The 14,572-nt window shown below is 49.2% G+C and overlaps 1 protein-coding gene across 1 annotated transcript in view; it reads right to left on the reverse strand.

Annotated features, from left to right (window-relative positions):
- zfyve9b (zinc finger, FYVE domain containing 9b) overlaps positions 1-14,572 on the reverse strand; it is a gene marked incomplete at both ends in the record, with an annotated part of 44,480 nt that overhangs the window by 25,184 nt on the left and 4,724 nt on the right. The window contains 1 exon segment of the mRNA XM_084311306.1: positions 10,433-11,349. Coding sequence (XP_084167432.1) covers positions 10,433-11,349 — 917 coding nt within the window.

Consider the following 14,572-nt stretch of genomic DNA (forward strand, 5'->3'; position numbering starts at 1 on the left):
AGTTCTGTTAGTTAGGGGCGATGCTTGGCATCGCCTTCTGCACTATCTCGCGTACGTGCACGCGTACTGAATAAACCACAAATGTACCTCTAATACCAGTATTAGTCTGACCACACCCCTCATCAGCTTACCTTCATAAGCAGGTGTGTGGTCACCTGCTCTCCTCCTTCCCAAGCTTTCACCACAAGGTGAGGACAAGGGCTGCAGCGGCGTCCGATGCCAAGCATCGCCCCTAACTAACAGAACTTGGTTATAGTCATAACCTAACGTTCTGTATCGTTAGTGGCTTAGCTTGGCATCGCCTTCTGCACAAGGGAGGCCAAGCGGAGCCACTTGGCTGACAAATACACCCCGCTGACAGCCCCCCAAAACCATCAGAACAGGGAGGGCCGAGCCCCCCCGACCCCCCCTAATGGAGGGTAGCCCCCCTATTAGGGACGTCACGGGAGGGCGACGGACCCGACCGTGCGAAGAGGCACTCAAGCAACTCAACGCACAGGGTGAGCAGACCGTGGCTTGACCCACGACTACACACACGCACAACCCGCATGCCACCCGGGAACGAACGGAGGAACAACCTCGTTACTGCCCCCAGAATCACGGGGTCAAGGGCAAACCCAACCCCGTGGCAAGGCCGTAGCAGCGGAGCACGAAGGAAGACCCAGACCCACCAAAAGGACTGGACTCCCTGGAATGGGGGCCCGGAGAAGTCCATGATGCCAGCATCAAGACCCCACCAGGTGGGCACGTAGTGCCCCGCCCCCCACATCGCCAGCGTATTCGGACAAAGGCCCCTCAGTTACTGCACCTGGTATTCCCAGGCGGAACCAACCAGGCCAGTAAGCCGAGCGGGCCCCGTCCCCCCAATAGTACACCGCCTGGCACACTGACCCTGCAGAATAGGCAGTCAGCATGGCCGTAAGCACACAAAAAAGGTTAACCAACGGAAGCAGGCAGCGCACCGGGGAAAAACCAGGCAACAGGCTGTTAACCCTAGCCTGGAGACTGCGGACGAGACAGGCGCCAGAGGGGACAGCTGAACACAGCCGCCCCGGCGGAAGGAGCGTAAGCTGGCGGTGTTGCATGACCAAGCCTCCATTTAACAACCCCCACCCAGAGGGGTCGAGGCAGAGAAGGCTGACACGATTGGCAGACGTCATGAACGTGCAGGGGCACCCTCAACCGGTGAACCCGGGAGTTGACACTGCTCCAACACACCAGGGAATCAACCACCTCGGTGTTACCCAATGCGGTGGTTGTTCCTATAACCCCTCAAGAAAAAACTCCAAAACACACCTGCGGGTATACACCGGCTATACCGCAGTACAAGTGTTTCAGTTTCCAAAAAGGGTTAACCCAGGCCTACGGGTCGCAAACATCACTTCGGACCGGGCCTGGCGGTACGGGAAGCACAGGGTCACCAGAGGAGGTCAAAAAACCACCCCCACAGGCCCCTCTTCGCCATGCGTGAGAGAGGAGCGAAAAACAATGGAGAACCAGCCCCTAAGCACACCGCACCTGGTATTCCCCGGCGGTCTCCCAACCAAGTACTAACCAGGACCAACCTGTGTAGCGGCCGAGATCCGACGAGATCGAGCGCGTACAGAATGGCATGGCTGTAAGCCATGACGACAGTGCTGAGTAAAAACATACCCAACCAGGGTCTCCATAGCGCTTAACCCTGTGACACCCAGACCGACCTGGCATTTTTCCCCCTGAAAAAAGCCCAAGTCCCTCAGGGTACCAGAACAGCAGATCTGCATCCCCGGCGGACAACGGGTTCAACTGATCTGGACCAGCGTGACCAGAACCAGTCCCGTGCCCTAACCACGCCGACATGCCTACTCCAGGAGAAGGGCAGATATGCGTGTTGATCTTAACATGAAAAGAAGGCGCCACCCAGACGTCGGGACGAACCGCGCCTGGTGGCCCACCCCAAGGGCGTGAGACCCCACTACATATGTTCAGATCCATCCCGTCATCATCCCCCAGACATGAACGAGGATCCGTCGACAACCCACCCAGGTCATGGGATGTGGTCGCCGGAAGAGGAAAAACCCCCATCTCAGTTGCTTTATAAAAACGCTGTTTCAACCACAAGCAACTAAGGCGTGCCAGTCAATCGCCTGTTTACAGCGAGCTAGCACTATACGTGCGTCGGGACACACCCCCATCAATGAACAGGCTATTTAGACCTGTCATTGAATCCCCAAGGCGCCCAGGGGAACGACAAGAGGGGTGTGACACTCCCTAACTCCAACACTTCTGGAATAGAAAGAAGGAAGCATCAACAGTATGTATCCCAGTCTACACAGCCGGGGTAAAAAATGTTCACATTTTTACATCCCACCACCCTCCCATAGGAAAGAGACGGGGATCCCCAGAGAGACTTCCCACGCGAGCTGTACAGATTGAAAAGAATATATTGCACCTTGAGCCATGTAAAAAACTGGTTTTAGGGCCTCCGGGGAAGAGGCACCGAACCCATACACACTCAATAAACGAATTGAATCGAATATACATACAATAGAAAAGGACCCTTCTAGAGGGTCCACTCACTTTGACAATCTGAGGAGGAAGGCTCTGTACTCTGATGGAGGCTTCCTCACATGGATCACATGGAAGAAGGAGTCCGAACTCACAGAAGGCCTGAGTAGGCGCTTGGTGAGGAGGAGCCCTGACCACCCCCCCTGAAAACAGATCCATCACATGGACCTGAACAGCACACGGAAGTCCTACCAACAGAGACGCGCACGGTGACGTACTCTATGGCGGGGGAATTCCTGCGGTGCACACGCCCAATATACCAGGCCGTGGGACCAGGAACTCCCCCCCCCCCCCCCCCCCCCCCCCCGTAACGTGCCGAACCGCCACGTGACGGGAACCTTGAAGGACAGGGGGTGTACCCCTGACCGACAGAACAATGGGGAGAGGAAAGGTTACCAGTTCACCCCTTTACGACCCCACACCCATGATACGACGTAACGACAAAAAGAGAATATGACACAGTCATAGTCAGCTCTATGAAGCGTTTCACAGCTCCACACAGCGCACGAGCTAACCTGCTATCTGATTTTTACTAAGGAAAAACACAGAATAGAGAGGGCTCTAAGAACCCCGGTCCAACATACACATGTGCTTCTGTGGCCAGTACAACCCAGTTGTAGGTCACATGACACACACAACCCATCATCATCACAATGAGAGAATACATCATTCTTGATTAGTATCGACCACAGGCCTTGCTAAGCACACATGACAGCAACCAAACCAATTTCCCTTTAGGAAATAAGTTCCTCCAGCAGATTTAGCACAACCTCAGCAATCAAGCTGAGAGTTACATCGTATCCCTACCACACAAAAGACACAATTAATGCACAACATGTCTGATAGGAGGTGATAAAGTCCCCAGGGAACCGGGGGGGGAAAAACACAATCCTCCTATTTTACCCTCAATACGGCCAGTTAAAACAGGAAAACCTGTTAATGTGTGAACTCACTGTCCATTGTCATTACAGTCTGAGAAAGAACATTCTTTTACTCACTCGTCACCAAGCATAGCTTCATAGGTTAGTTGCCTTAGTAGTGAGTACACGGTACACATAAACACCATGATGTTTCTCACACAACAACCAGATCAATACATCACGACCTGCACGGAGAAGCTACTGCCAGTGACAAAAACAGCTCACACACAACCCGCAACGTATCTCAAATGCATTGCAACAACACACGTTTTGGGAAAAAACACCGTCATTCACAATACATTTAGCAAGGTAAAACCAGAAGACGTGTTATGAGGGTCTGGCCAACCCCGTACCTGCCCGGAACGCAGATCAGCGAAGTGCAGTCACAAGCCATCGTAGAACACAGCCCTCTTTGTTGACGCAATCCCCGTCTAGGCTCAGGCAGGGTTGACGAACATCCCCTGTCAAGGATGACGTCGTGGTCAAGAGTGTAAAACATGTTAAAAATCAAAGCACGTTCAACAGAATAGCATCAAGCTAACGGCTGCTCCAACCGTTCGGGTGCTATCGCTTCCGCTCGCGAGACGCCGATCTACGACGCACGCGATCAGGAGCGAGCTCCCGGCGGCGCGCGAGAAGCCAAGCTACCCCGCGCCAGGCCACCGACCGGCTAACCGTAAGCTATGAACATGTAAACAATGACATAACACTCACCCAGACAGGCCGCCGTTCTGAACCCTCCTCACTTTTTAAGAGAAAAGAGAAAACAAGACGTCAACACCGCTTCACAACGGTGACATTAACACGTCCGGCGGAATCAGCACAGTACCAACTGGCCTGTATAGCTGACTTTGAACATGAATCTGCCGCTATCGCACATTACATGCACATATCCCCTCGTGAAGGAATACTCTCATTTGGATATGAAAGATGGGGTCTTAACACAGTGACAGAGAGAATCCACTCGTCCAGAACACACAGGGATCACCAGTGTCAATGGTCGCGGCCCACTAGTTAAAACTATAATGGTCGCCAGACCAAGGCCTTCTGTCGCCTAGACGGCTAAACAAAGGACCCTAGCCTGGGGCCGGTTTCCATAAACTTTGTCTAGTAGCCCCCATAGCACTAACAGACAAGTGGAGCCCGCCAGCAAACACTACTCACCCAACCTGGAACGCACCGCTCCTCACAACAGCGGCATGTCCGACAGTTCAGCTGTGGCCTGACAGGTTTCACCCCAACAAACACAGCAAGGAACTGCAGTTGAGAAGCATGCAGCGGCGTGCTCCCAATACGAAAACCGGTGGAGGGTTTGTAGAATGATCATCATCTTCTAGACACTCCAGTACGAAGACAATATCGCCGTATTTTCTCGAAAATAGTGAGAGAGAAAATAAAGATATGATGTCAACGTATCCTTGTTTCCCAAGCTGTTCCTAATCCAATTTCTTCCATCATGGTGTCAAGTGTGGGGATCTACCGAGGCACCTCTTCCTTGTGGTGAAAGCGAGAAGGAGGAGAGCAGGTGACCACACACCTGCTTATGAAGGTAAGCTGATGAGGGGTGTGGTCAGACTAATACTGGTATTAGAGGTACATTTGTGGTTTATTCAGTACGCGTGCACGTACGCGAGATAGTGCAGAAGGCGATGCCAAGCTAAGCCACTAACGATACAGAACCGTATGTAGTGTGGTAGTGAAAGTGTTAACCGTATGTAGTGTGGTAGTGAAAGTGTTAACCTTCTGTAGTGTGGTAATGAAAGTGTTAAACTTCTGTAGTGTGGTAGTGAAAGGTTAAACTTCTGTAGTGTGGTAGTGAAAGGGTTAACATTCTGTAGTGTGGTAGTGAAAGGTTAACCTTCTGTAGTGTGGTAGTGAAAGGTTAACCTTCTGTAGTGTGGTAATGAAAGTGTTAACCTTCTGTAGTATGGTAGTGAAAGGGTTAACCTTCTGTAGTGTGGTAGTGAAAGTGTTAACCCTTTGTAGTGTGGTAGTGAAAGGTTAACCTTCTGTAGTGTGGTAGTGAAAGTGTTAACCCTTTGTAGTGTGGTAGTGACAAGTGTTAACCTTCGGTAGTGTGGTAGTGAAAGTGTTAACCTTCGGTAGTGTGGTAGTGAAAGTGTTAACCTTCTGTAGTGTGGTAGTGAAAGTGTTAACCTTCTGTAGTGTGGTAGTGAAAGTGTTAACCTTCTGTAGTGTGGTAGTGAAAGTGTTAACCTTCTGTAGTGTGGTAGTGAAAGTGTTAACCTTCTGTAGTGTGGTAGTGAAAGTGTTAACCTTCTGTAGTGTGGTAGTGAAAGTGTTAACCTTCTGTAGTGTGGTAGTGAAAGTGTTAACCTTCTGTAGTGTGGTAGTGAAAGGTTAACCTTCTGTAGTGTGGTAGTGAAAGGTTAACCTTCTGTAGTGTGGTAGTGAAAGTGTTAAAGTGGAAATGAAGCAGTGCGATAAATACATATTCATAGCATCACATTAGTATTTAGATAAGCCACAGAAGAAATCACGTTATAAAAATAAGCAGTTTCTAAGAAAAAACGATTTGTTGTGTGCATTTCTGAAGTATTTAGCATTATGGGCGCGGCCATTTTGTTGCTGACGTCATGCCACTGGTTGGGTGTATACACTGCTGGTACACTGCCTATAGTGAATGGGTCAGTCAGTAAATAAAATGTTGCCTACAAAACAACGGGACCGCGGTGGTTCTGTTTGTATTGCTCCTGGCTGTTCAAACTAATTTTACCATGTGAGAGAGAGGAAAGTTGGTTAATTTCCACAAACTACCAGTGAAAAAAACAGTGTTGTTGGCATGTTGGCTCGGGCTGGCTGCACTCAGGCGGCGCGACCAGCCTGTTGGACAGGGAAGGAGGATCTGCAGAGAACACTTCATTGCCTCGGATTATGTTGTTGGGGTGGGATGTTTGTCCAGAAGACCACTAATCAGCTGAAGCCTGATGCGGTTCCCTCGGTCTTCGACAGACAGACCGGCGTTAGCTCTCGGGAGCGATCGCTAGCTAGTTGGCACCAGCCGGCGACCGGCGTTAGCAACCGGAGCGTCGCGGAGCATTCAGCCTGCTGGCTACCTAGACCCACTTCAACCAGCGTCGCGGAGCATTCAGCCTGCTGGCTACACAGCTTGTCGGTGTGCTAATAGCCTCTGCAAGCTAACGGTAGCTGGCTAAACAGCTTGTCGGTGTGCTGGAGCCTCTGCAAGCTAACGGTAGCTGGCTACACAGCTTGTCGGTGTGCTGGAGCCTCTGCAAGCTAACGGTAGCTGGCTACACAGCTTGTCGGTGTGCTGGAGCCTCTGCAAGCTAACGGTAGCTGGCTCCAGGCTCCAGCACACCGACAAGCTGTTTAGCCAGCTACCGTTAGCTTGCAGAGGCTATTAGCACACCGACAAGCTGTGTAGCCAGCAGGCTGAATGCTCCGCGACGCTGGTTGAAGTGGGTCTAGGTAGCCAGCAGGCTGAATGCTCCGCGACGCTCCGGTTGCTAACGCCGGTCGCCGGCTGGTGCCAACTAGCTAGCGATCGCTCCCGAGAGCTAACGCCGGTCTGTCTGTCGAAGACCGAGGGAACCGCATCAGGCTTCAGCTGATTAGTGGTCTTCTGGACAAACATCCCACCCCAACAACATAATCCGAGGCAATGAAGTGTTCTCTGCAGTTCCTCCTTCCCTGTCCAACAGGCTGGTCGTGCCGCCTGAGTGCAGCCAGCCCGAGCCAACATGCCAACAACACTGTTTTTTTCACTGGTAGTTTGTGGAAATTAACCAACTTTCCTCTCTCTCACATGGTAAAATTAGTTTGAACAGCCAGGAGCAATACAAACAGAACCACCGCGGTCCCGTTGTTTTGTAGGCAACATTTTATTTACTGACTGACCCATTCACTATAGGCAGTGTACCAGCAGTGTATACACTAGGGCTGCAACGATTAGTCGACATAATCGACGACGTCGATTATAAAAAATCGTCGACGAGAAATTGTTGCGTCGATTAGTCATAAAAAAAAAAAAAAAAAAAAAACGTTATTAAATTTTTTTTTCTTTCTTTTGTGCACTACCTATCTTTGTGAGAGTGGCTTCTCAGGGTTCCAGACAACATCATAACATGATGATCCCATAGCAAATTTTGGACATTGAAAACATTGTTCCCCTGCAGGAGATGATGATCAGACTAGACACACAATACATTACACACGCACTCCTCTCACTCACACACAGCGATCAGAGTAAGACACACACATACACACTCCTCTCACTCACACACAGCGATCAGAGTAAGACACACACACATACACACTCCTCTCACTCACACACAGCGATCAGAGTAAGACACACACATTCACACTCCTCTCTCTCACACACAGCGATCAGAGTAAGACACACACACATTCACACTCCTCTCACTCACACACAGCGATCAGAGTAAGACACACACACATACACAAATTACACAGTACACACCTCTCACTCACACAGCGATCAGAGTAAGACACACACACAAATTACACAGTACACACACTCCTCTCACTCACACAGCGATCAGAGTAAGACACACACACATACACACACACACGGACTCCTCTCACACACAGCAAACAAAAGTTATTTAAAGTACACTTCCACTTTAATTTGTATTATTTAATTTATTTATCTTGTTATGAGTGATTGCTGTATTGTTCTTCAAATACATTTTCATTTAAAGTGGCTTAAAGATCCAAATTCAAATGTTTCATGAGTCATTATTTTAATTTGCTATGGGATCATCATGTTATGATGTTGTTGTTTGGTCCTGACAAGAGTCTCAAAGTCTGGGGTGATGGTAGACAAGCAACTCTGAGGTCACGCTCAATGTCCAATCTGTTCCTCTGCTCTGTCTTCAGCTGGACCAGAGCTGAGAAGCCACTTTCACAAAGATAGGTCATTTAAAAAAAAAGAAAAAAAAGATTTTTTTTTGTTGTTTACATTGGTTTTCGATTAGTCGACTAATCGAAAAAATAATCGGCAGATTAGTCGACTACCAAATTAGTCATTAGTTGCAGCCCTAGTATACACCCAACCAGTGGCATGACGTCAGCCATGACGTCAGCAACAAAATGGCGGCGCCCATGTTGAAAACAGGGATATTATATTTGATTTTTCAGACAAATAAGATAGATTTCACATTTGATTATAGAACCCTGTCTTACACAAGGTACACAACAAACAAACTAGGATCACATTGCTCACTGCTTCATTTCCACTTTAACCTTCTGTAGTGTGGTAGTGAAAGTGTTAACCCTTTGTAGTGTGGTAGTGAAAGGTTAACCTTCTGTAGTGTGGTAGTGAAAGTGTTAACCTTCTGTAGTGTGGTAGTGAAAGTGTTAACCTTCTGTAGTGTGGTAGTGAAAGGTTAACCTTCTGTAGTGTGGTAGTGAAAGGTTAACCTTCTGTAGTGTGGTAGTGAAAGTGTTAACCTTCTGTAGTGTGGTAGTGAAAGTGTTAACCCTTTGTAGTGTGGTAGTGAAAGGTTAACCTTCTGTAGTGTGGTAGTGAAAGTGTTAACCCTTTGTAGTGTGGTAGTGAAAGGTTAACCTTCTGTAGTGTGGTAGTGAAAGTGTTAACCCTTTGTAGTGTGGTAGTGAAAGTGTTAACCTTCTGTAGTGTGGTAGTGAAAGTGTTAACCTTCTGTAGTGTGGTAGTGAAAGTGTTAACCTTCTGTAGTGTGGTAGTGAAAATGACCTTTTCCTGTGTTTTGCATGATTTTTACAGGGGTTTTCTCAACACTGAGAGAATGTAAAATATGTGCATTGTGCCTTTTCTGCAGTTCAGCTATGTGACAAGAACCCTCCCTCTTGAAACCAGCTATTCAGAATTGCAGCCACAATCTAAGTAGTTAGACGACTGATATGCTGTTGCTGGATCTTGAGTCATATTTAATCTGCAACATCTAGTCTGAAAGTTTGATCCAAATTTCATTTCGATGGTACAGGCTTTGTGCGGATGGTGCATGAGTGGCTGAAACAGAGGGGTACAGAGGCTGCTAGAACAGGACTGAAACAGAGGGGTACAGAGGCTGCTAGAACAGGACTGAAACAGAGGGGTACAGAGGCTGCTAGAACAGGACTGAAACAGAGGGGTACAGAGGCTGCTAGAATGAGAACAGGACTGAAACAGAGGTATAGAGGCTGCTAGAATGAGAACAGGACTGAAACAGAGGTATAGAGGCTGCTAGAATGAGAACAGGACTGAAACAGAGAGGTATAGAGGCTGATAGAATGAGAACAGGACTGAAACAGAGAGGTATAGAGGCTGCTAGAATGAGAACAGGACTGAAACAGAGAGGTATAGAGGCTGATAGAATGAGAACAGGACTGAAACAGAGAGGTATAGAGGCTGCTAGAATGAGAACAGGACTGAAACAGAGGTATAGACGCTGCTAGAATGAGAACAGGACTGAAACAGAGGTATAGAGGCTGCTAGAATGAGAACAGGACTGAAACAGAGAGGTATAGAGGCTGCTAGAATGAGAACAGGACTGAAACAGAGAGGTATAGAGGCTGCTAGCATGAGAACAGGGCTGAAACAAAGAGGAATAGAGGCTGATATAATGAGAACAGGGCTGAAACAGAGAGGTATAGAGGCTGCTAGAATGAGAACAGGACTGAAACAGAGAGGTATAGAGGCTGATATAATGAGAACAGGACTGAAACAGAGAGGTATAGAGGCTGCTAGAATGAGAACAGGACTGAAACAGAGAGGTATAGAGGCTGCTAGAATGAGAACAGGACTGAAACAGAGGGGTATAGAGGCTGCTAGAATGCATAATCTGACGTTTTAGGGGACCTCAAAGACCTTAATTTAACTTAAATTAACTTGTTGAAAAGGACTAAAATACAGTATGTCTTAATCCCATTACATTTGACTTCAAATCGAACGGACACCACAAGAACTGATGATTACAGTGAGAAGGCATGGGTTCCCTCACCTTCCCACAGGCGCGGCAGTGGTGCCTCCTCTTGGTGAAGGTGAACCGGACCTCACACTTCATACAGAACAGAGCCTGGGCGTCAGGGACCCACACCGGGGCCACCTCCCCGAGGACGGCACCGCGCTCTCTGGACAGTATGCCGACCGGGCCTGGCAGACGGTCGTTGTCAGGAGGATGATCCACTGAAGCCGGGGAGAGAGTAGTCGAGTCCCCCGTCGCTCCCTCTCCACCAGTCGCCACGTGGCCAGTGGTCACGGCCGTCTCGTCGTGACCGTTAGGGGGGCCGGGGGTCTGGTGGTGGGCTCTGGCCTGGCCCCGGTGGGGCTCGTCGCACCCCGCGCCGCCGTAGGGCTCCTCCTCCTCCTCCTCCGGTGGAGGAGAAGACGGTACCGTGGAGGAGGCCTCAGAACCACAGGGCTGATGATCCTGTTGCTCCAGACCGCTCTCCTCCAGCTCCTTCTCCTCGACCACAGAGTCCTCCTTGGACAGGAAGGGCCGAGGCCTCCGCTCGTCCGCTGCCTCCTCGGCGTCCTCCGGCCAGGCGGCCTCCGCGGGGCTCAGCACCAGGGGGCTGGAGGCCTCCCCGAAGCACCTCTCCCCCCACGTGGAGATGGTGGTCACGGTGCAGTTCCCTTCCTCCAGCTGCCTCAGGAGCTTCCGCGACTGGCTCTCCAGGTGGGAGGCGGAGCTCTTCTTCACGGCCTGCCAGGGTTGAACGTGGTGGTGATCGGGCGGCTTCCGGTGTGGCGCAGGGGGCCCCCCGGGGCCCGGGACGCCGGTGTCTCCTGAGGGGGCTTTGGACGGGGACTCCCGCAGCGCCGGCTTGGTGACGTCCCCGTCTTTCAGCACCAGGAGACAGGGTCTGCTCAGCCAGTGGTGCTTGGTGTCCATGAGAGCGGGGGCTTCTCCTTCATCTATTCACATGGGAGCATGGAGTGATCATAAACAATAGAGTGATCATAGACAATAGAGTGATCATAAACAATAGAGTGATCATAAACAATAGAGTGATCATAGACAATAGAGCTGACAAATGAATGTATTCCATCTCATCTCACACACACACCCCATCTCTTTCTTTCTCTCTCTCTCCCTCTCTCTCTCAAACACATAAAAACCCCATCTCTTTCTTTCTCTCTCTCTTTATCTATCACACACACACAACCCATCTTTCTTTCTTTCTTTCTTTCTTTCTCAAACAAACACACACACACACACACACACACAAACCCCACAATACTGTCACAAGGAAAGATGAAATTACATACCTGGGTTCCATCCTAGAGGCAAATCTTTCCTGTGACAAAATGGCATCCAATGTAATAAAAAAAAAGTCAACCAACGAACTCGATTCTTGTACCGGATCTCCTCACTGGTAAACAAGAATACCCTGAAGACTCTGGCAGGAGCACTCATTCAAGGGTACTATGACTATGCTTGCACCTCATGGTACCAAAGTACCTCAAAGTCACTAAAAACAAGATTACAAACATCACAAAACAAACTGGTCAGACTACTGCTTGACCTTACTCCTAGAACCCACCTCACCCCTGCCCACTTTACCTAGGATGGCTTAAAGACAGAGTACAGCAACTTGCAATGGGCCTGGTCTACAAGATACACTACACGACTAAGGTACCCATGTACATGTCAAAATACTTCCCAAAGGTCAGTGAATACCACGACCACAACACCAGAGGGAGCTCCACAAATCATGTTAAACCCAGATTCGGCTCAAACAAGGGACTAAACACGTTTAGCAATTATGCCACATCAATGTGGAATGCCCTACCCAAAGCTGTAAAGAAATGTGAATCACTACCCACTTTCAAAACCACTCTCAAAGAGCACCTACGGGAGACTGCAATTCAAAACTGGCCCCTGTGTAAATGTCCTAACCCAACCCCCTCCAATGTACAGTAAATTACCTAACCCAAGAATACACAAGACCCTCCTCTTGGAACCAAGTATGGTTTCGTCGATATTCCAATGTACAGTTTTGCTTGTACAGTTGTACAGTTTCCCCCACCCCGCCTACACTTGCTCTAAGTCTAAGAGGACACTACAGACCGGTGGCACTCACCTCTGTGGCCATGAAATGTTTCGAGAGGCTGGTCAAGGATCACATTTGTGCCTCCCTCCCAAGTGATATGGACCCTATGCAATTTGCATACAGGCCAAACAGGTCCACTGACGATGCGGTCTCCCAAGTACTGCACAGCACCCTCTCTCACCTGGACCGTCAGAAGAGGGGCTATGTGAGACTGTTCATTGACTACAGCTCAGCGTTCAACACCATAGTCCCCACCAGACTGGTGGACAAGCTGATCGAGCTGGGTCTGAGCTCCGCTCTGAGCGCCTGGGTACAGGACTTTCTGAGTGAAAGACCCCAGTCGGTCAGGGTGGGGGGTCAGACCTCCAACACCATCACCCTGAGCATCGGGTCCCCCCAGGGCTGTGTTCTGAGTCCCCTGCTGTACTCACTCTACACACACGACTGTGTGGCCAAGTTCAGCTCCGACTCCATAGTGAAGTTTGCAGACGACACGTGGTGGTGGGGCTGATCTCGGACAACAACGAGAAGGCCTACCGGGAGGAGGTTGAGGTACTGGAACGCTGGTGCCAGGACAACAGCCTGCTCCTGAACATTGGTAAAACCAAGGAGCTGATCGTGGATTATAGGAGAGGACAGCAGGAGACACACACACCACTGAGGATAAACGGGGCCACCGTGGACAGGGTGAGCAGCTTTAAGTACCTGGGGGTCCACATCTCAGAGGATCTGACATGGTCAACACACATAGACACAGTCGTAAAAAAGGCGAAGCAGCGCCTCTACCACCTGAGACAGTTAAGGAAGTTCAGAGTATCGGGGAAGATACTCCAGTCCTTCTACTCCGGAGCTGTAGAGAGCATCTTGACTGGAAACATCACTGCCTGGTATGGAAACAGCACGGCACAGGACAAGAAGGCCCTACAGAGAGTGGTGCGCTCTGCCGAGCGTACTACGGGTATTGCACTACCTCCCCTGCACGTTCTATACAACAAGAGGTGCAAATCCAGAGCCTGCAGAATAATGAAAGACCCTCACCACCCCAATAACAGCCTGTTCCAGCTGCTGAGGTCAGGCAGACGCCTGCGAACGAACACCAGCTACTAGGACAGAGAGGCTTCGGCTCAGCTTCTTCCCCCAGGCCATCAGAGCCTTGAACAATGAACACTGAGTGTCACAGAACACTGAACTCTACACACACAAGCACACATTAGCACACACACGACACGCACGCTGTGCACGCTCGCACACTAGCAGCCACTTTAACATGAGAAAGCACTCACTCATGCTGCACAAGCCCACACTTATGGCCACAAAGGAAAGGTCACTTTAAAAATAGTATAGTAACAGTGTATTGCACTACCAAGGACCTAGCATGTCCTTCATGCTCTGTAAATAACTATGTACAAATACCGTGATGTCCCACTATGTTACCGGTTTATTGCACAATGTTGTTTATTGGATTCTATTATATGTTGTACTACTGTATTGCACATCGTTGCGGGCAAGACCACCCGCATTTCATTGTATACTTGTATGCCGTGACAAATAAAACTCTTGACTTGACTTGACTTGACATGATGAGAGTCAGAGTTCATCAAATTTTGCTGCATTAAGGTAAGACAATGGTTAATTATTGGATGCCTTCATTTGAACACTAAATTTGCACTATATATTAAATGAGTGGGGCTCGCCTCGCATAGCCTACTGGGTGTGTGTATTGACAAAAAAGGAAACATTTTGCGCACTTCGAGCGATATTGCCTACCCAAATATTAATCTCACCCGCCGCCTATGACCCTGATGTTAACAAGACGAAAGTCTTTCTCTGGTCTGCAATTATGTGTATTGTACCCATTCTGCAATCTGTTAATAAAGTTTTCAATCAAACTCTCTCACCCTCACGCAATGACATTAACATTAACTACAACCACACATTAATTTGAAAGTCTATTCCTGTGTGTAACGGGCCATTCAATTAATAAGGGCCTCATCTCCTCTCCCCAAACTCACCCAGTCACTTAAATCATACGTGTGCTTTGGCCACAGCATTAACAAACTGTCACCCCTTCAGAGACACACGGT

Source organism: Notolepis coatsorum (assembly GCF_963971535.1).
Source record: "Notolepis coatsorum genome assembly, chromosome: 3".
Taxonomy (NCBI): domain Eukaryota; kingdom Metazoa; phylum Chordata; class Actinopteri; order Aulopiformes; family Paralepididae; genus Notolepis; species Notolepis coatsorum.